The sequence below is a fragment of the Bos javanicus genome, chromosome 7, assembly GCF_032452875.1.
Source record: "Bos javanicus breed banteng chromosome 7, ARS-OSU_banteng_1.0, whole genome shotgun sequence".
Taxonomy (NCBI): Eukaryota; Metazoa; Chordata; class Mammalia; order Artiodactyla; family Bovidae; genus Bos; species Bos javanicus.
Window position 1 is genome coordinate 5,111,004 of NC_083874.1, and position 20,778 is coordinate 5,131,781.

General features: G+C 52.9%; 1 protein-coding gene and 1 long non-coding RNA gene across 17 annotated transcripts in view; one reads left to right on the plus strand and one right to left on the minus strand.

Annotated features, from left to right (window-relative positions):
* The window catches only part of MAST3 (microtubule associated serine/threonine kinase 3), a 41,502-nt gene extending 24,739 nt beyond the window's left edge, over nt 1-16,763 (minus strand). For 4 of the 16 annotated variants that reach the window (XM_061421581.1, XM_061421577.1, XM_061421580.1 and 1 more), the window contains exons 1-2: nt 16,574-16,761; nt 10,422-10,453 (exon numbers count right to left, since the gene is read on the minus strand). In XM_061421581.1, the coding sequence (XP_061277565.1) occupies nt 10,422-10,453; nt 16,574-16,612 (71 nt within the window). In that variant the 5' untranslated portion in view covers nt 16,613-16,761. Of the gene's footprint in view, nt 1-1,171; nt 3,713-7,191; nt 7,282-7,557; nt 7,641-10,421; nt 10,454-16,573 lie in introns of those variants that run through there. The other 12 variants (XM_061421579.1, XM_061421574.1, XM_061421578.1 and 9 more) reach the window with 5 other exon arrangements.
* LOC133250401 (uncharacterized) lies at nt 576-8,926 on the plus strand. Its single transcript, XR_009737324.1, has 2 exons — nt 576-986; nt 7,544-8,926. It is a non-coding gene; the product is annotated as an uncharacterized LOC133250401 (long non-coding RNA).
* Nucleotides 16,764-20,778: the final 4,015 nt, after the last annotated feature.

Sequence of the window (20,778 nt, forward strand, 5' to 3'; positions counted from 1 at the left end):
GTCTGAGGCGCAGAAGCAAAAGTGAAACCCACAGGTTCCTGCAAAACTTCCTGTCAACCCCCCACCCCAACACACACACACACTCACAGCCCACATCCTCTTCCAACCCCTCACCGGACTCTTCATTCCGACGCATCGTTTTTCACTTCCAACAGCATTTGGGGAAAACACTTGGCCTCCTCCCTTTTGCTCTCAGGCAGGGCCTTCTCAAAAACATCTACATCTGAGCTCTCAAAGGGGATCTGGGCATCCTCTGTTCAATTCCTGAGCATCTATTGAGCCCCAACTATTTGCTCAGCCATTCCTGGAGAAGGCGCAGGACCCCAAGAAGCTGCCTAGTTTTTCAAGAATCACCCTTGTGGTTCAACAGAGAGTGAGAAGTATGTTAGAAAAGAGGGGCCTGAGGTCAGTTTCTGGCACCTGATCCCTGAGGGGCCCATGAGCCTTCTGCGGCTCCCCGGGTTCTGGAAGAAGAGCCTGAATCCTAAACTAGGCATTCAAGGTCCTTCAGCTGCTGGTCCCATTACTCAGCCTTTGCCTGTGTTCCCTCTGGGAATGCCTAGACCAAGCACTGGTGAGACACTTAAGCACAGAGAGGTTAAGGAACTGCCTGAGGTCACATATCCTGACATTGGCTGAGCTGGAATTTCCACATAGGTCCAGCAGGGCTCACAGCCCTCACTTAGCTTCTCTGCTTTTCAGAAGGAGAAACTGAGACTCCACTTTGCTCTGTATAGAACGAAGTGATTTTTCACCCCCGCCTGATAACCGACATGCACACCAGCCTCCTGCAGCAAATGTTTACTTCTGAACCAACATTTCCGCTGACTGGGCCCCAAGGACCAAAGAGTCTCAGTTTTTCCAAGAAGCTCCTCCCCAGGTCTGGCCAGAGGACTGACCTAGGTTCGAATCCTGATTCAGTCCCAAATCCCTACAGCCTCTGTCACCACCTGAGCTGACCCTGGCGCACAGACACTCCAGTCTGGGTAAGGAGCGGTAACAGGAGGGTACCTGGGACCCCAGGGGATACCTAGATCCCAAAGCATCCTCCCACTTCCCCCCACCGCCGCACACTGTGGCCCTCGCCACGCTGCCGAGACGCACTTTCAGCAACTCGTGTCTGCTCGATCGGCCGCCGCGCCACTCGGTAGGTCCGCGCGAAGCCCCCTACCTCTTGGAGCGCTGCAGCAACGCGCCCTTGGCCAGGCGGCTCCGGTGGCCGGGCGCCGCCACCGCCGTCCAGTAGCTGGGGTCGGACATGCTGCTTCCCTTTGTGCCGCCGCCGCCGCTAGAGGCCCGAGAGGCACGGGGGCGCAACCAGCGGCGGCGGGGCGCGAACCTTCACCGTGGAATCTGCTCCCGGAGCCCCACGGTGAGGGGCGGGGGGGCGCGCCGCGGGGCTGGGGGTATAGGGAGAGGAGGAAGCGCGCGCCCGGGAGCGAGGCCGGGAACCCCGCCCAGGACCGCGCGGGGGCGGGGCCTGGCCTGGCTGGGAGGGGTGAGCGACTCGGAAGCCAGGCCGGCGGACTCGCGTGCTGGCGAGTGGGCGTGGTGTTGCCATGGCCGCGGGCGGAGGGGCGGGACGTTGCCAGGGCCGCGGGCGGAGGGGCGGGACATTGCCAGGGTTGCAGGCGGCAGGGGCGGGGCGTTGGCGGTACCTGGATGCAGGGCCTTGGAACTTGGCTCTCTTCCAGCAAAATGTAAATACGACAGCTCCTCCCTCTACCCATTCCCTAGGCATTAAGCCCTTCGGGAGGGAGTGTGGCACTCAGACCCATCCAGTGGCCAGGTTCAGCTCATGCTACCACGCCCACGCTAGCTTTACTCCTTGGAATGCCTTTCCTGTCTGGCAAAATCCAGTGTCCCCCTCGTCCAGGAAGACTTCTCTTGTGTCTGTCCAGCTCTGTCTTCCCCTGGCTTGGGATTCTTTGTCCCAGCATCTTCCAATAGTGGACGTGTTTAGCAAACTGAGTAGAGCACCTGATATCCTCTTCTTGTCTGTATGACAGGAAAGGCCATCAGCCTGGCTACTATCAGGAATCAGACACCTGATTTAACTTCTCAAGCCTCAGTATTCTCAACTGTAAAATGGGAGGAATATGGGGCTGACACGAAGATTACTCTGTGTCTCCAAGAGTGCTTGGTAAACATTTGATCAATGTTAGCATTAGGTAAACTTCCAGGCCTGTTTCCCCATCTACACATGTCTGTTTGTGAAAATGCAATAAAAGAGCTGACTCATTGGAAAAGACCCTGATGCTGGGAAAGACTGAAAGCCAAAGGAGAAGGGGGCGGCCGAAGATACCATCACCAACTCAATTGGACATGAATTTGAGCAAACTCTGGGAGACAGTGGAGGACAGAGGAGCCTGGTGGACTACAGTCCATGAGGTCCCAAAGAGTCGGGTAGGACTTAGCGACTGAATAACAACGAAATCAGAGGCACAGAAAGTGCCTGGTACAGAGCTGGGGCACAGATCACCTTCATTACGTAATGTGTCACACAGCAGACTGTGAGTTAATGCTTCCTCCTTTCATGACAGCCCCCCCGGAAATCAGGGACAGTGTCACCCTGAAGGTGAACCCTCCACAGGCCATACAACACTTTGGGAACTACCCCAGGCAGGACTGACCTGGAGCCTGACCCCACATCTGAGAAAACCAAGGCATACAGAGGGCGTTGCTGCCTGGTACATAGCCCTGTAGCCCTAACCCTGTGCATCCATCGTGCCACTGATTTTGCTTCTCAAGTCTCTCTCAGAATCCCCACCTTGCTCCCTCTAAGCCCGGTGTCACCTTCAGGTGGCCCAGATATTGCTGAGTGTCTCCCCAGGCCCTCCAGACTGAGGCTCAAACAACACATACCTAGCCACTCGTTCACTCAAAAAAAATACACCCTTTGTACTGGACACGGGGGATGCAGGACACAAATAATCCCTGCAGCCAGGGTCCCCAGTCTGGGGACTCAGGAGGCAGAGAGGAGACAGGAAACACTTATGTGAACCAGTTAATGTCTGAAGTCAAGGAAGGCAAAGAAGAGGGGCATCACTGGCAAAAGACAACTTTAGCCTCTCTGAAGTGACACTGCAGCCAGCCACACACTGAGAAGGCAGAGGGGCCAGCCATGGAGAAAAAGCATCTCAGGCAGAGAGCACAGCTCATGCAAAGGCCCTGAGGCAGGGCTGACAGGAAGACACCAGCAAGACTCTCCATACAGGCCTTGTGGGCTGCAGGGAGGATGGCAGTTTTACTGCAGGGGCAATAGGGAGCCATGGAGGATGTGTGTGCAGAGGAAGGGTGTGATCCGGACTATTGTAAAACAGCCTCCCTCATGTCTGCCATGGGGAACAGGAGCTGTTGGGGCAAGAGTGGAAGGTGGCAGGAGGCTAGTGAGGAGCTGTAACAGGGCCTGGGAGGGGGATACTGAGGGTTGGACCAGGGTGGGGCCATAGAATGAAGTGGGTAAATTCTGGATGTATTCTGAGGCTAAAGAAGAGGTGCTGTTAAGGGGTCGGATGAAGAGATGAGGATAAGAGAGGTCACCCAGGATCCTCAGGTATTTAGCCAGAGCCACATACAGGAAACAGAGCCTCCTGCCTGGGAGGAATTCGGGGTCCCATAGGTCTAGGAACCCAAGTGGGGATGAAGTCATAGTCTCACGCACCATACGCTAACATGCTGTATCCACAAGCTCCCCCCCTCCCACCACCACCACATGTGCCAGGAACACTTCTGCACACAGTTAGGAAAGGAGCTGCCCATCATTCCCAGCCTGCACCGCCTGCCTGCCTCCCATTACGCCCACGGCACTGGCATCCCCAGCAGCTGCTTCTCCCACGCCCATCTGGCCTCAGTTTCCTCCTCTGCAGACCAGGCCACAGCTGGCAATCCAGGGGACCCATGGCCATGGCAAAGACCTCCCGTGAAAGGCTGGCTGAGCCAGTAATCTCCAGCACCAGCCCACTGCCCACCAGATCAAGGTCCTCCCCTGCTCACACACCCTCCATGGCTCCTCATTTTACAGCAAATCTGCACTCCTGGGTTAATCCCTTTCCTAGAGCTCAGATCCTAGCTTTCTGTCTAGGGCTTTGCCTCTCTCTGCCTGTGCCAGTAACTGTGTCAACAGGAAAGCCCTTGGTGGACATACAGACCCCCATTCCTGACCCCACATCGGTCGGACGATCACAGCCCCTTCCACCTGCCCATGAGCTGTCCACACCCCTCCAAGCTCCATACCTTGTGGGGTTCCCAGTACCCTCAGTAGAAAATCCAGAATCTTCCTGTCCTTGGTATCTAAGGCCAGAGGGAACCCTCCTCTGACAACGCTGTTCCTGCTTGGAACAGCCTCTTTGTTGTCCCCTTGGCCATATGGACCCAACTCAAGACCTTCTCTTCAATCTGCTCCCTGCACCCCAACACGGGTGGGACCCTCCCAGCCGCTTCCTATTTGTGCCCCAAGCATTAACTGAGCACCTGCTGTCTACCAGGCTGTGCCTGAGGCTATAGGATGACCAGGACAGATGAAGTCAGGCCCTCAAGGGACTCCCAAACCTTTGGGTGAAAAAAAACAACCCAATAATCACACAAGAAAACATAGAGGGACTTCCCTGGTGGTCCAGTGGTTGAGAATCTGCCATCTAATGTAGGGGACACGGGTTCGATCCCTGGTTGGGGAACTGGGATCCCACATGTTGTGGGGCAACTGACCCCGCCCCAACTACTGAGCTTACATCCTGAGCCCGAGTACCACAGCTAGAGAGAAACCTGTGCACTGCAATGAAAGATCCCGCATGCGTCAACCAGGAGCCTGAGTGCTGTAACTAAGGCCCGCTGCGTCACAGTCATGGCGGGGGTCAGGATGTACAACATGAATGTAAGTGGGGCTTGGGGCCCTTATGGGGGGGCAGGGGCGGGGAGGGTTGGTAAGGAAAGGCTTCCTATCTGAGAGCTTGACGGAGACTTGACAGATGAATAAAAGAGTAAATAGAGAAAATGGAGCTCTAAGCAGAGGGTGGGCAGCAAATGCAAAGGCCCTGAGGCTGGACCAGCTTATACTATGGCAGTCCAGGAAGCCACATGAGTAGTCAGGTGAGCTCCGGAGAGAGATGGATGGGCAGGGGTGGCGGGGTGCATGACTGTGTCCACCTAACACTATCCTATTTACACAGTTACTGGCACACCGTGGGCTGGACCCACAGGGCTTTGGAGGCTGAGGGGACAAGTGTGGGCGTATTCCTAAAGTGCTCAGAGCAGAGACCAGGACCCAGTTCTTTGCCTGGCCCAAGGCAATGCGGCTCTGCTGCCCCCCGGTGGCGAGAAAGGGGACCGGCGGACTGAGCTTGGGCCCCAAGCTCTCTGCCTCCATTTCCTCCTGGTAAAACTGGCTTATCTGCTTTCCACAGGTCCCTCCCCTCATCCGGTCCTCACCTGGGGTTGAGGCCAAAGACTCAAGAGTCAGATCTGGCCTGATATTCTCTCCCAAGGTGCCCCTGGACAACACACTCAGAGGTCCTAAGCTGTAATCGCCTCCTCTGCTAAACAGGGGGCGACACCATCTCTGCCTTCCACTGAGGCACCCCAGCCTGGTCCAGACCACACCATCTCCTACCTGGATGTTGCCCTAGCCACTTTTCTGCCTCCATCACCTCCATTCCTATCTCCTGTCCCCAGCCAACCTTTCTCTCCCCAAGGTGGCCACAGAGGCTTTAACATCTTGGTCCTGAGACTTCCCTAGTGGTCTAGTTGCTATGACTGTGTGCTTCTACTGCAGGGCGTGTGGGTTAGATCCCTGGTTGGGGAACTAAGATCCCACATAGTGCGGGGAGCGTGGCCATAAATAAATAATAAAACAAAAAGTCTTGGTCCTGCCTCAGGACCTCTGCATGTTCACATCTCTCTGTTTGGCGCCCTCCTTCCCCTAGCTCTGCTCAGGCCTTGGCTCAGACACCATATTCAGAGGTCTCCCCCTGAATGCGTCTTGTTAGCTCATCCCCTTGTTCATTGCCTGCTGCCTGAGAACTGACTGAGAGCCCCAAGAGGAAGAAACTATGCACCTCTGGTTCACAGATATGCCCTTAGCACCTGGCACACAGTAGGTGCCCAGCACCTTGTGTGGGCTCCAAGGTGCTCTCTCTTCTCTCCATTAAAGGCCCAGGGAAAGAGTCCGAGCAGCCCATTCATACTAAGGTGTAAATAGTCGATAGGCCATCAAATTCTAGACATCACTCACCTATACCTCTGTCACCTCCCTAAATTTTGCCCACGCTGTGCGAGGAGCCCATTATAACCTTGATGTTCTTTCCTGTACAGGGGCAAGAGCCTGAGACACCCACTTCTCCAGTTACAGTCAGTTCAGTCAGTTCAGTCACTCAGTCGTGTCCGACTCTTTGCGACCCCATGAATCGCAGCACGCCAGGCCTCTCTGTCCATCACCAACTCCCGGAGTTCACTCAAACTCATGTCCATTGAGTCGGTGATGCCAGTTACAGAGGGTAGTTCAAACCCTTAACAGACTCTGATGGCAAAGCTGGTCCGGACACTTAGCCCCCAGACATACTGAACCAGAAGAACTGATGTCTCCTCTCTGAACCTCAGTTTCCTCTGCTCGGAAATGGGATCAGAAAGGGCGCTTCTCTCCCAAGGTTGTGGAGGGGGAAAGAAGGCATTTGGTAGAGAGCTGGTGCTCAGTCAAGCTGGTTCTTTTCTCCCTATACTACTCTGCCTGGTTAAGTTCAGTGCCAGGGCTCCAAAGGTGGACTCTCAGCCTTAGGGGTGAGTGAGTGAGTGAGTGAGTATGTGTATGTGTGTGTGTGTACATTCAGAGGGAGGAGTTTTCAGGCCAGCTTCAGCTGGGTCACAGCCCAGGAGGCCAGGCCAATTCATCAAGGCCCTGAACAGGCTGGGAACCCAGCACCTGTCTCAAGGAAGTCCTTGGGCAACAGTTCAAGTTCTGGCCTCCTCCTGGCCATCTGCCAGAAGGGGGACCCGCTGGCTCTGACTGAATATGGAATTTTCCCATCATGGTCCTAGTGTGGATCACAGTGTCATTTTATGGAGGGGGAAACTGAGGTCCAGAGAGTCCAAGTCACCAGCCCACAGTACCTTGGGGGAGGGAGCTGGATCTGGGCGGCTTCCAAGTCTCTGGGGTGCCAGGGCAATGTCCGTGCCCCGCCCGCGTGCACGGTCACTTACCTCCAGGGGTGCAGGCCCAGCGAGGGGCTGCAGGGGCTGCAGGGGCTGCTGGGACTCAGCAAGGACGGGCTCTGGCTGCTTGGAGACAGACTGCAAAGAAAGAGGCCGGGGACGGTGAACCTGCCAACAGCCCCTGCGTGTGGCTGGAGACGGACCAGGGCGTGGTTCCCTTAGGGAGAAGGGGCCTGAGGCTGGGGATACTGGGTCTACCGTAGGCCACGAGGGCAGGGCCAGATCGATGAGCCGGGAGGGCTCCCCGGAGGCGGTGGTGCGATTCGGGGCGACTTGAACAGAGACGCGGAGGAAGAGTGGTTGTCACCCTGTCCCTCTTCCCCTCCCTCTCCCCTTCCAGGGTCAAGCACTCACTCGAGGGTCAGCGCCGGGATGTGCAGCTTGTCCCTGCGGGACTTCATGCCGAGGCCGCGTCTATGCGACCGCGACCGAGTACTGACGCCCCCTTCGTGGCCGCCCTGATCGTGTCGCAATCGGACGGACAGACACAGGACGCCAGGACAGCACGCCTAGCAGGCGAGGCGGACGCGGAGTGGGGGCAGGGCTGCGGGGGGCGGGGAGGGCGGGTTCTCTCCGCCCAGGGGCGGGGCTCCGAGCCCTGCACCTACGCGCAGGCCCAGCCTAGCAGGAAAGATCGGATTGCGGGAGGCGGGAGGCACCGGTGCCACCTTCTCCCAGGAAGGGCCGGCGAGGGTGCCGGGCTTCGAGTCACTGAGCTGCACAGTCGGAAAGAAAGGCGGTCACTGCCTTCTCAACCAGTTTCATTGCTCCATCAACTGGCCCCGCCCCTTCCCGGAGGAGACCCGGCCCTCGCCGAGCCCCGCCCTCGGGGGGGGGGGCGTCTCTGGACCCGGGATTGAGCGTGCACCGCCCCTATCCTCCCACTGGCCACCGCCGCAGGGGCTCAGCCCCACGTCCCTAGCCACCCACAGCCGGTGTCAGCATCTCCCCGAACACCGGAGGCCCCGACTACGCCTCCGGGCCTTTGCTTCCCTGGATTCCCTCTGCCAGGACCGTCATCGCCCTCATTCATATCCGAATTCAGCCCCACCAGTCTCCCTAATATAAGTGGACCTCCGGCGCTCCGAGCCCCAGCCTCCCTCCTGCCCAGCCCAGACTCCCGAAAGTCTGGGGTTGTCTGTGCTTGGCCGCAGGCCCCTAGAAATCCTGGTTAGAACGAGTCAGGCACACCGCAGGTGGCTAAGAGTAGACCGCCTTCAGGGAGTGTTTGTCCTGGTCCTACGCAGCGGTCCCGGACTTCGCCCTCTGCAGTTTGGACTGATTCACCGCCCACCACCCGCCCCCAGCCTGGGCAAAGGCTGGGGACAGTGCCGGCCTTCCCGGCGGCGTCCATTCCCTGCCCCTATCGGGGCCCGCAGGTCCCTCCCCACCTGCTGCACTACCCTCTGTCCAACAAGAGAGGGTTTGAACTTGGGGGCTACTCTGACACCAGCCCCACCACCAGACTTAAAACTCTCATCCAGCCCCCAGGATCTACCCCTTTTCCTCTCTCTCCACTCCTGTCTCCATGCTGTTTCTCCAATACTAAGCAGGTTTGCATCTCAGGACCTTCGACCATGCTGTTCTCTCTACCTGGAATGCTGTTCCCCCTACCCTTTCCCTTGGCCTCTCTCCCTCCTCTTCCATATCTAGTCTCAAATGTCACTTCCTCTAAGCCACCCCCCAGCCCCCTCTGTCTGCCTCTAATCTCTCCCCTGTATAACATCACTTCCCAGGTGGCACAGTGGTAAAGTATCTGCCTGCCAATACAAGAGACCAAGAGACAACGGGTTCAATCGCTGGGTCAGGAAGATACCCTGGAGTAGGAAATGGCAACCTGCTCCAGTATTCTTGCCTGAAAAATCCCATGGACAGAGGAAGCTGGGAGGCTACAGTCCATGGGGTTGCAAAGAATCAGACATGACTGAGAGTGCACACACACACACACACACACACACACAGTGCTATAGAACATCACTTCATCATTTTGTCCAAGAGAGTGCAAGCTGCATGACAGGGTCCAGCATTGACTTCTCACCCTGTCGCCTGTGCCTGGAACAGAACCTAGTACACAGTAGATACTCAAAAGAAGTTTGCTGAGGGAGTGATTTCACTGAGGCGCAAGGGAATTCCCACCCTCAACTCAGGCCAACACAGCTTCCAAGCCTCCAAAGAGCGAGTGTTTGCCATCACACTGCCCCAGACCACCAGCACAAGGCAAACTCCTCCTCTTCCTGGACTTTGGTTTTCCCACCAATGCTGCTAAGTGTGCTAAGTGGCTTCACTCATATCCAACTCTTTGTGACCCCATGGACTGTAGCCCACCAGGCTCTCTGACCATGGGATTTCCCAGGCAAGCATATTGGAGTGGGTAGCCATTCTCTTCTCAGCCATTTTCCTGACCCAGGCATCAATCCTGCGTCTCCTATATTGCAGGCAGTCTCCTGCATTGCATGCGAAGTCTTTACCAACTGAGCTACCAGGGTAGCTCACACATAAACCTGTGTAAACCTGGGCGCTTCCCAGGTGGCTCAGTGATAAAGAATCTGCCTGCCAATGCAAGACACACAAGAGATGCAGATTCAATCCCTGGGTCAGGAAGATCCCCTGGAGGAGGGCATGGCAACTCACTCCAGTATTCTTGCCTGAGAAACCCTATGGACAGAGGAACCTGGTGGACTACTGTCCAGGTGGTCACAAAGAGTAGAACACAACTTGGTGACTAAACAACATCAACAAACCAGTGAAGACACTTAACAAATCTTCTTTGAGTTTGAGGGATCTCACAATGCCAACCACCAGGAACATTAATGTGACCCTGAATTGTATGATTTTCCACCAATGTTCCCTGAAATAGAATGAGCTTTCTGTCATGGGAGGCATGCAAGCCAATTCCAGGACACCAGATTGGAATTCTATAGTCTGGACCCTGGATACCACCCTTTCAAGTTGGGTGCTTTTGAGCCAGTGATGCAACTCTTAGGCACTTCAGGTTCCCATCTGCAAACTGGCATGATTTGTACCTCACCTCCCAGCCTGTGGTGAGGTGCCTGTGAAGCACTTTGCAAACACCAGGGGGAAAAGGGGGCAGGGCAGGATCAAGGTGAGAAGCTTTGTAGTAATTATTAAATAAATTCACAATTCAGATGCTGCCACTGAAATATCTGTGCCCAGAACCATAGGGCTCCACCCAGCCAACTGGCCCCAGGTGAACTCACCCACGTCCCCGGCGTGGTAGGCTCAGCTCCTTCTGAAAAGAAAACAGGAGTCATTCCCAAGGAGACAAACCCCTCACTTCCCTAGCCTTCCACTCACCTCATCTCCCAGTTGGCCCCTTATTCACCCTGTTCCAACCAATGCCTCTTTTCTGCTCACCCCATACACTGAACTCAGCCCTGCCTCAGGGCCTTTGCACCAGCTGTATCCTCTGTCAGGACCACTTTCCCTCCCTTTGGTGCTAGTTAATTGAAGTTCATCCCTCAGGTCTCAGCTCAAACATCCTTCCCTCCAGGAAGCCCTCTCAGACTCCTTACATTAAAAATAACTTCATTATTTAAAATAAATTAGTTGATTTAACAAAGAACTCTATCAGTAGTGGCTAAATATTAATACTAATATTCTACTGAGGAAAGTAGACTGAGAGCCGAAGAACTGATGCTTTCAAATTGTGGTGCTGGAAAACTCTTGAGAGTCTCTTGGACTTCAAGGAGATCAAATCAGTCAGTCCTAAAGGAAATCAGCCTGTGAATATTCATTGGTAGGACTGATGCTGAAGCTGAAGCTCAAATACTTTGGCCACCTGATGCGAAGAGCTGGCTCACTGGAAAAGACACTGATGCTGGGAAAGATTGAGGGCAAGAGAAGAGAGTGGCAGAGGATGAGATGATTAGATAGCATCACTGACTCAATGGACATGAATTTAAGCAAACTCTGGGGGATAGTGAAGGACAGGGAAGCCTAGTGTGCTGCAGCCCATGGGGTCGCAAAGAGTCAGACACAACTTAGAAACTGAACAACAACAATTGAGGAAAGGGAGATTCCTGCATCATCCTTACCCTGTGCCCTCCCAGATCTGAAAGCTATTTCTGTTCACCCTTTGCAAAATCCAGGCAGGTTTGGGTCCTGGTCATCAATGGGGGCTGGGGGCACAAACCCTATTGAAGATGCAGAGCTCAGCAAGCTGATCGGCACCAATCCTGGGTGTCCTTACCATATACAAGAAATCCCTATGCTTGGGGTCCACTGTGATTCCAGAGTCCACCCTGAAATGTGGTTTGCCCAAGAGGACTTTTTAATTCTCAAAAGGCTGTGTAGCCCAAGTTTACACTCAGACCTGGGTTCAGATCTATTATCTCTTTTTTCCTGTCCGTGGGACCCTGAGCCAAGGGGTTGGTACCTCCTGTGCTTTGGTTTCCCCACGTGTAATGTGGAGATAATGTAAAACGGGGTCTGGGGTAAAAATGATCAGAAATTATTACCGTCGTGTGTTGTTGTTGTGTTATTTTTGAACTTAGCAAGGGCCTTCGCAGACTATCGCAATACTCGCTAAATTTTACTCACATTCACTGAGACTCTACTACGTACCAGGAGCAGAGGCCTTTTTAGAGGCAGGGTAACTGAGGCGCGGAGGGCAGCAGCTGTCCACATCTCTTGACTAAGGTAGGGTCGGGAATCCAGGTCTCTGGACACCACACACAAACACACACGCTGGGGCGGTAGCGTCGAGGATGCACAACTATTTTTATCTCGGTGGGTTCAGGGCTGCCCACATCTAGAGTTGGGCGTTCGTCATGGCAACAATGACGTCATCAGCCCCCGCTGCCAATTGGAGGGGGCCGGAAGCTGCTGGGCGCGGAGATGACAGGGCTGGGAAAGGTTGACAGGGTCTCCAGGCGGAGGAAGAGATGGATCTGCAGGGGTGGGGCGAAGCCCCGAGGCTGGACCCCGACTACCTTGAGCTCAGAAAACCAAGTCAGAGCCCTTCAAGATGGGAGGAGGCTCATTTGCCAACCTGAGGTCTCCTTGTTTGCTTGAATACCTCTGGGGATGGAGAGCTCAGTATCGTGCAGGGCAAAGGGTCCCAGACCCACCACCATTAGGGGCTCCCCTAATTGGCCCCCTCCAATTGTTGTGAGTTCTTTTGCCAGCTTCCTCCTTCCCCTACTAACCCACAAAACGTGGGGAGCTGGGATCTGAGCTCAGGGGTTTTTGCTGTGCCCACACGTGTACACACACACACACACACCCTCCATCCCAGCCAATTCCTTCTAAAACCCTGACAGTCCTTGGTTCCCAGTCTGGCTCCCCAATCTGGGCTGTATGATCTCCTCCAAACAACTTCATCCCTTTGAGTCTCAGTTTCCTTGTTTGGAAATGGTCCAGTTACATGGGGCCCTGAAGGAGTCAAGCAGCAGGCTCAGGGCCTGATGCTGGGGGAGGCTTTGATAAAAAGAAGCCAAGACACTTGTTTTGTGAGGTTGATAAATCACAATTAATCCACAAATTTTAATTTACTTCCAAAATACAAAAAGGTGAGAAGTGGCAAAGAGAAATGAGGGAAGGTCAGTAGCCCCCTGCATAGGCTCAGTGGAACACTGGGCCCACATGGAACTCTCCCGGAACCACCCCCGGACCCTCTGCTCCCTGAACCATCTGCTTCTGCCTTCAGCCTCCTCTTTGCCAGCTGTTCCTCAGGGAGTGGTTCTCGCCTAGAAAGGGGGTGGAGGTGTGTATGTGTGGCGGGTCCAACCCCCTGGAACCGCCCTTTAAAGATAATATTTATGGTATCCGCTTCTGGGCTGGGTGATGCTGCCTCTTCACCAGAAGCCTCAGCTCCACCTGGAGGAATCCCCAGTCTGAAGGAGACAGGGGAAGGCATGGACACCCCCATACTGGAGGCACCAGCAAGGACCCAGAGGAAGAGAAGGGGCTGGAGGGAGTGGGGAGCCAAAAGACTTCCTGGAGGGGTCTTCAAGTTGGACCAGCAGGCTAATGGGAGACAGTAGGGTGGAGGTGGGACTCAGCCCAGTGGGACCAAGTCTCATGGGGAGATGGCAGCTGGAGCAGAGAGAGAGAGAGACCAGTAGGGACCACATGGCACCAGCCAGAGGACTTCCTGGAGGAGGAGAATAGTTGGAACTGGGCCATGAGAATGCCAGATGGTCCTTCCAGGGAGCTTCCCCAGCAGCAACAAGAGACAAAGTCCAGACACAGACTGGCCAATTTCTCTGTCCCTGCGTGCTCTGTTTGGGGATCTGGTGTTATAAAATTCTGTCATTTGTGAAGCAAAGGGCCAAATGGGAAATGAAAATAATGATAGAATAATAGTGGTAGTAATCCTAGTAATAACAGCTTATGTTAACTGGCGCCGACAATTGCTACACAGAGGCTGAGCCTAACCCAAACCAGGAAGAGCCAGTCTCCTGTTCCCTTTACCCACAGCCAAGGCAAACTGGTGGCCCATGGGCCAAGCCAGGTCCTATTTATGACCTCCTAGTATTCAGTCAGGCTTCCCTGGTGGCTTAGCGATGAAGAATCTGCCCACCAATGCAGGAGACAAAGGCTTGATCCCTTGGTGGGGAAGATCCCCTGGAGAAGGAAAAAGCAACCCACTCCAGTATTCTTGCCTGGGAAATCTCATGGACAGAGGAGCCTGTTGGGCTACAGTCCATGGAGTTGCAAAGAGCTGGACACACTTATCAACTAAACAACAACAAAACCACTCAACCAACAGCATACCCTGCATGGCCACAGTCAGATTGGCCAGGACACCTCCATGTATTGTCTGGACTGCTCAATCAGCTCATGATTTTCTCAAACTTTTATGAATTGACTCTTTGACCTGTGGCAAAGATTAGCCTCCAGGATAAATGATTGACTTGACTGACTCTGATCAGCAGGCTGCCCCCTGATTGGGGGTGGGGGGTGGCTCTCAGGGCTCCAATTAAAGGAGTGTGTGACTGATCCCCCAAACCGAAGCCCTCAACATCTTTGCACTCTCAAGTGCCAGACCAGTTAGAATTTCAATTCTGACTTCCCGGCTGTTACTTTCCCTCTCTGAGCCTCAGTTTCCCCCTCTGATAAATAAAGCTAATAGTCCCCTGGGCTGTTGGAAACTTAAATACATGCTTAGCATTTAGCATTTGTAGGTGCCGCATAATGTGAGCAGTTATTTACACTCCTACTGTTATTTTAAAAAATATTTTCATTGTATCTCCTACTTGGTCCTTTACTGTAGCTGCTTTCCTTGTTTCTGGCTCTTTTTTAGACCCACACCTGCTCCAGAGGAGTCTTTCAAAGCTCTCAGATCTGACATAACCTCCCCTGCTCCAGCACCTTCCACAGCTCCTAATCACCCTAGGGAGAAAGTCTGACCTCTTCAAAATCAGCGCTAGAAGCCCTGGAAGTAGATGAATCCATCTCGCGTGCCCAGTTTCAGCGCTAAGAAATGGCTTCTGGTTGATCCATAAACACATATGTTTGCATACCTCTGAGCATTTCCACGTGCTGTTCCCCCTGCTCAGGTTGCCCTCACTCACCTGGGCAATCCCTACTCGTCCCTCCACCTCCTTGGATGGAGTCCTGCCAATGTGGGGTTGGTCTGGAGGGAGAGCCAGGTCTGTGTGGGTTCAGATCCTGACTCTGATACCCACCAGGACACCTGGACAGAGCCTATGAGTCTATGAGCCTTAGTTTCCCCATTTGTAACGTGGGATTTGTCCTCAGGGAATGGGTACCTCCTCCCCATGGAACAGGCCCCCACTTTCTGACGTCAGTTGCACCCCCATTCGCCTACCCAAAGGCAGTTTCTCTATTTTAAGAGGCTGTGGGCGGGGCTCAAATCTATCTGGGGCTCTGGGCGGGGCCTGGTTCCCCAGTGCTCACTAGTCCAGCTGCACCCCTTCGTCTATGTTCAGGGCCCCCCCACTCTTGCCTTGGGCAATGACCCCTGCCCTTCTCCTGCCCCTCCTTCCCCATGCCATCAGGGTCTCTGCCTTGTAGCTCTACGCACACCCTCCCTGTTCCCCAACCCAAATCCAGGTGACCGCAGCCCCTTCACCTTTAGACAAGTTCACAGTCTGGCAGCCAGTTTCAAAGCCTGCCTTTCCCCATTCTCCTCAGCTTCAGTGCCCATTTCCCCACCCCTGTCCTTTCTGGCTTCTCTCAGCCTCATTCATTCCCCAAAAACCAACCCCCTGCCCTGCCACCAGGGGCTGCCTTCTCTGTCCCAAAGCCACTGGCAACCATCAGTTCAGGTACCTTCTCCAGGGGTGCCTGAGGGTGCCCCATGGCACCTGACCCCTCGGCAGGGTCACTGCTGCTCAGGCATTCATTTCCCCCAACAAGCTGGGAGATCCAGGAGGGCAGTTCCAGGGGTGAACACCCCTCACCACCACCGCTGCCTCTTCAATAAATGTTTGTTGGATAAATGATGAATCCCGGTTTCCCCACTTGCAACTCGTGGCTTCTACATGTGTGGTCTAAGCTCCAGGGAAAGGGCTAGATTGTCTAAATTCCCATTGAACAGACGGGGAAACTGAGGTCCAGAGAGATCAAAGGAATTGCCGCCTGAGGTCACCCACATCGGAAGGTCAGCCTCTGCTAGCTGTGACGCCTTTTTTCTTATCTCTTCGTGGCGCAGCCTCCGCAACACAAACCCGAGGCCAGGGGTCAGAAAAGGAGGGCCCTTATAGTGAATGGGGAAACTGAAGTCCGGAGACGCAAGAGTGCCTCCCACCGCCCCTGCCCCCACACCTCAGGCCACACAGCCAGTTGGCAGTGACTGGTGCACCAGAGAGCTGGTTAAGCGTGGGCAAATTACATGCCGCTGGGGGACCTCGGGATTGTGACTTTCTTAGACTGGAGCCTCAATTTCCTCGTCTGATGAAAGGGCTGCCTGACAGCCCCAGCCTCCCCATCTTGCCTTATGGGTGAGCTGAGACAGGGGTGCGATGGCGCTGCGAAGGCACGAAGCACGTATTAATACACGTTAATTAATATTACTATATCCCTAGTAAAAAGATTAATACAACATATCACTAGTAAAAGGATTAACACCAACGACATGAACATACGATGAGCGCTCAAAGGCTGTCGTTGCTCGTATTATTAGAGCTCCTGCTGGAGAGAGCGAAAGCCTCAGCCCCTTTCCCCGAAGGAGCCTCAGTTTCTCCATATGGCAAATGGGCATACCCTCTTCTCACCTAGCGAAAAGCACTTTGAGATGTGAGTGCCCAAGCGGGAGCCCCCGGAGCGCGCCCCTCCCTCTGCCTCGGCTTCCCCCCTGGTCTGTCCAAGCCCGGATCCCGCACCCTGCACCCAGGCAGGTTCACTCCACCAGCGATCTCTGCCCGCTCGCACGGGGCCTCACCTGGAGCCCACGGCGCCGCAGGAGGCTCGGCTCGTCCATTGCCCGCTAGTCCGCACTGCCGGCCGGCTCCCGGCCCCGCCTCAGCCGGCCAGGCCCCGCCACCCCGCGCCATTGGCCAAGCTGGTCAGCTGACGAGGCCTGACCCCGCCCCTCTCCAGGAGCTGGTTGCGAAAGGCCCGCCCCTTTCGGGAGAGCCTGCCCCGCCCCTCCAGGCCCCGCCCCGCCCCTAGAGCCTAGAAGTAAACACTTTGCAATACATCTTCCTAGAAGAGAGAATTATCCCCATTTTGCAAACGAGGAAACTGAGGCTCAGGATCCATGTGCCTGGGGCACACAACAAGGGTGAGGTGGGTGGGGTATTCACTGCTGTGCAAAATTTAACAAGGACTCACACACACACACACACAAAAATCCTTAAGATACACAACATTTTAAAAACAATAGTGTAAAGAATCAAAGCTCACGCAAAAACGCATGATGAACTAGACAGCAACATTTTAAATACAGGATCAGACTCTGCCCTTGCACAACCCCGACTGCTTGCCTTACTCCAATCCTGGCCCTTGTCCCAATAAAACTTTATTTAGAAGAATAAGCAACCACCATAGTTGTCAGTTTCTTTTTTGATGATGACTGCCTTTGCTGAGTGTCAACTGAGCACCCAACTAAATGCTTCATGAAGACCTCCCCTCATAGGTATCTGATGGTAATTGTTCAACCTGAGTTTGTAGAAGGGAAAGGGAGGCTGGAAAAAGCCTGAAGTCCCAAGGTGGCATCTGCATTCTCTCTTTCCCTGGAACTCCCACTGTCTCTGCAGCCGCAGGTTCCTTCGTTTACCCTAATGTTCCACCTGACATGACTGTACATTCTCAGGTTGGAGGTGACCTGGCTAATCGTCTGTGTGGTACTGTAAGATCCCACCAAGTTATGGTAGCCAGACTGAGCACATAGAAATATAGGTGGTGGTTGTTGTTTAGTCGCTAAGTTGTGTCCGACAATTTGCAACCCTATGGACTATAGTCCGCCAGGCTCCTCTGTTCATGGAATTTCCCAGACAAGAATACTCGAGTGGGTTCCCATTTCGTTCTCCACCAGGTCTTCCTGACACAGGGATCAAACCCATGTCTCCTGTATTGCCAGGTGGATTCTTTACCACTGAGCCACCAGGGAAGCCTGTTAAAAAAAAAAAAAAAATACAGGACTCCAAGGCAAAATTTGCTTTTCTCATACATGTGTTGAAATTGGCATGTAATTTGCCTACCCTAAAGTTTACCTTTTTAAAGCGTACAATTCTGTGGTTTTTAGACATATTCACAGAGTTGTGCAATCAGCACCACTATCTAACTCTGCAACACTTTCACCAACCCCAAAAGAACCCCTATACTAGTGACCTGTCACCTCCTACTCTCCCTCCCCTCAGCCCCTGGTAAATGCCAATCTGCTTTCCATCTCTGTGAATTTGCCTTTCTGGATATTTCACGCAAATAGACTTGCACAACGTGTGGTCTCTTGTGTCTGACGTCTTTCACTCGGCACAGTGTTGTCAAGATTCATTCACATTGCAGCAAATGCTGCTCCTTTCCTTTTTAGGGATGAATAATATTCTATTGCATGGAGAGTGTTTTGTTTATTCATCTATCCATTAATGGACATTTGAGTTATTCTACGTTTTGCCTCTTGTGAAGAGTGCTGCTGTGAACATTCATGTATTACCTGTATTACAAGCTTTTGTGTGGATATGAATATGCTTTCAGTACTCTTGGGAATATACCTAGGAGTGGAATTCCTGGGTCCTATAGTCGCGTGCGCTTCCAAGGTGGTGCTGGTGGTAAAGAACCTGCCTGCCAATGCAGGAGATGGAAGAGATGCAGGTTCGATCCCTGAGTCAGGAAGATTCCCTGGAGGAGGGCATGGCAACCCACTCCAGTATTCTTGCCTGGAGAATCCCATGGACAGAGGAGCCTTGTGGGCTACAGTCCATAGAGTCACGAGTCAGGCACAACTAAAGGGGCTTAGCATGCATGCGTGGTAACCCTGCTTTTAAATATTTAAAAAAACTACCAAACTGTTTTCCAAAGCACTCACTGTTAGGGGTTGATCTGTGTTCTCCCCAAATTCGTAAGTTGAAATCCTCATCCCCCAGTACCTCTGAATGTACTTGGAGAAAAGGCCTTTGAAGAAGTAATTAAAGTAAAATGAGGTCATATGGGTGGATCCTAATCCAATATGGCTGATATTTTAATAAGAAGAGGCTTCCCTGAGGGCTCAGATAGTCAAGAAAAGGAGATTAGTATACAAATATGTATGAGGGAAGACTATGTGAAGACAGGAGGGAAAGATGCCATTTTCAAGCTGTGGAGAGAGATCCTGGAAGAAATCAAATCTGCCAACACCTTGGTCTTAAACTTCTAGCCTCTAGAACTATAAGGAAGAAAATTTCTGTTGTTGAAATCATTCAGACTACGATACTTTGTTATGGCAGTTCTACCAAACTCATACAGACCCCTAGTTACATTTCATTTCAGATAAACAATGAATACTTTTTCAGTATATTACTCTCCACAATAATTGGGATGTAAGTATGCAAAAAGCCCTCTATTATTTATCTGATTCCCTGATGACTCAGTTGATAAAGAGTCTGCCTGCAATGCAGGAGACCCCAGTTTGATTCCTGGGTCAGGAAGATCTGCTAGAGAAGAGACAGTTTACCCACTCCAGTATTCTTGCGCTTCGCTTGTGGCTCAGTTGGTAAAGAATCCACCTGCAATGTGGGAGACCTGGGTTTGATCCCTGGGTTAGGAAGATACCCTAGAGAAGAGAAAGGCTACCCACTCCAGTATTCTGGCTTAGAGAATTCCATGGACTGTATAGTTCATGGGGTCCCAAAGAGTTGGATGTGACTTTCACTTTTCACTTTCATTTATCTGAGATTCCAATTTAACTGGGGGGGGGGGTCACGTATTTTATCTGACAACCCTACACTAAATGGGCTTCAGTTGGAGCTTGCATACACCCAGGTAATCGTAAACTCATGCCCTAAAATAGCCAACTTTCTGTCTCTGGCTGCTGCTGCTGCTAAGTCACTTCAGTCGTGTCCGATTCTGTGTGACCCCAGAGACGGCAGCCCACCAGGCTCCCCCATCCCTGGCATTCTCCAGGCAAAAACACTGGAGTGGGTTGCCATTTCCTTCTCCAATGCATGAAAGTGAAAAGTGAAAGTGAAGTCGCTCAGTCGTGTCTGACCCCTAGCGAGCCCATGGACTGCAGACTACCAGGCTCCTCCATCCATGGGATTTGCCAGGCAAGAGTACTGGAGTGGGCTGTCTCTGGCTAGTTCTGCCTAAAAGTTCTATTGTAGTCCAGGCTGGGGTGGACATGTGACCTAGAGTCTTGCATCCAGCCACTGTGATTGGTTCAAGATGGAGATGTGACTCAAATTCAGCCAATCAGTATCTTTCCTGGGACCTTGGCCGGAATCCAGAGGTGGAGAGGTTCCATGTATGAAAGGTTGCTGCGAGCTGCATGTTACACCAGGTTTCGTGACCTCCGGAGCAGAGGATTTCTATCCGGGGTCAGAGATGAGGCTTGACTACTTGAAGCTTTTTGTGTAGCCAAGTTTTATTAAAGTATAATAGAGATAGGGAAAACTTCTGACACAGACATCAGAAGTGGACAAAAGAGTGCCCCCTTGATAGTTTTTAGCAAGGTGTTTTATGTCTGTTGCTGCTGCTGCTAAATTGCTTCAGTTGTGTTCAACTCTGTGCAACCCCATAGACGGCAGCCCACCAGGCTACCCTGTTCCTGGGATTCTCCAGGCAAGAACACTGGAGTGGGTTGCCATTTCCTTCTCCAATGCATGAAAGTGAAAAGTGAAAGTGAAGTCGCTTAGTCGTGTCTGACTCTTCGAGACCCCATGGACTGCAGCCTACCAGGCTCCTCCGTCTATAGCATTTTCCAGGCAAGAGTACAGGAGTGGGGTGCCATTGCCTTCTCCATTTATGTCTGTTAGAAAACTATTAATCAGATAAGAGAGACACCTCAAGGCTGAGAGAGTTTCACCAGGCCCCTCTCCAACAATATGTATTTTCAAAATAGGATGACATGAGGTGTGCCATCCCCCGGCCATAAAACAATTGCCAGGAAAACTGGCTTGTTGAGCCATTATCAGCCCAAGATTTGAGAAGAGTAAAAAAAGTTAGTCTTAG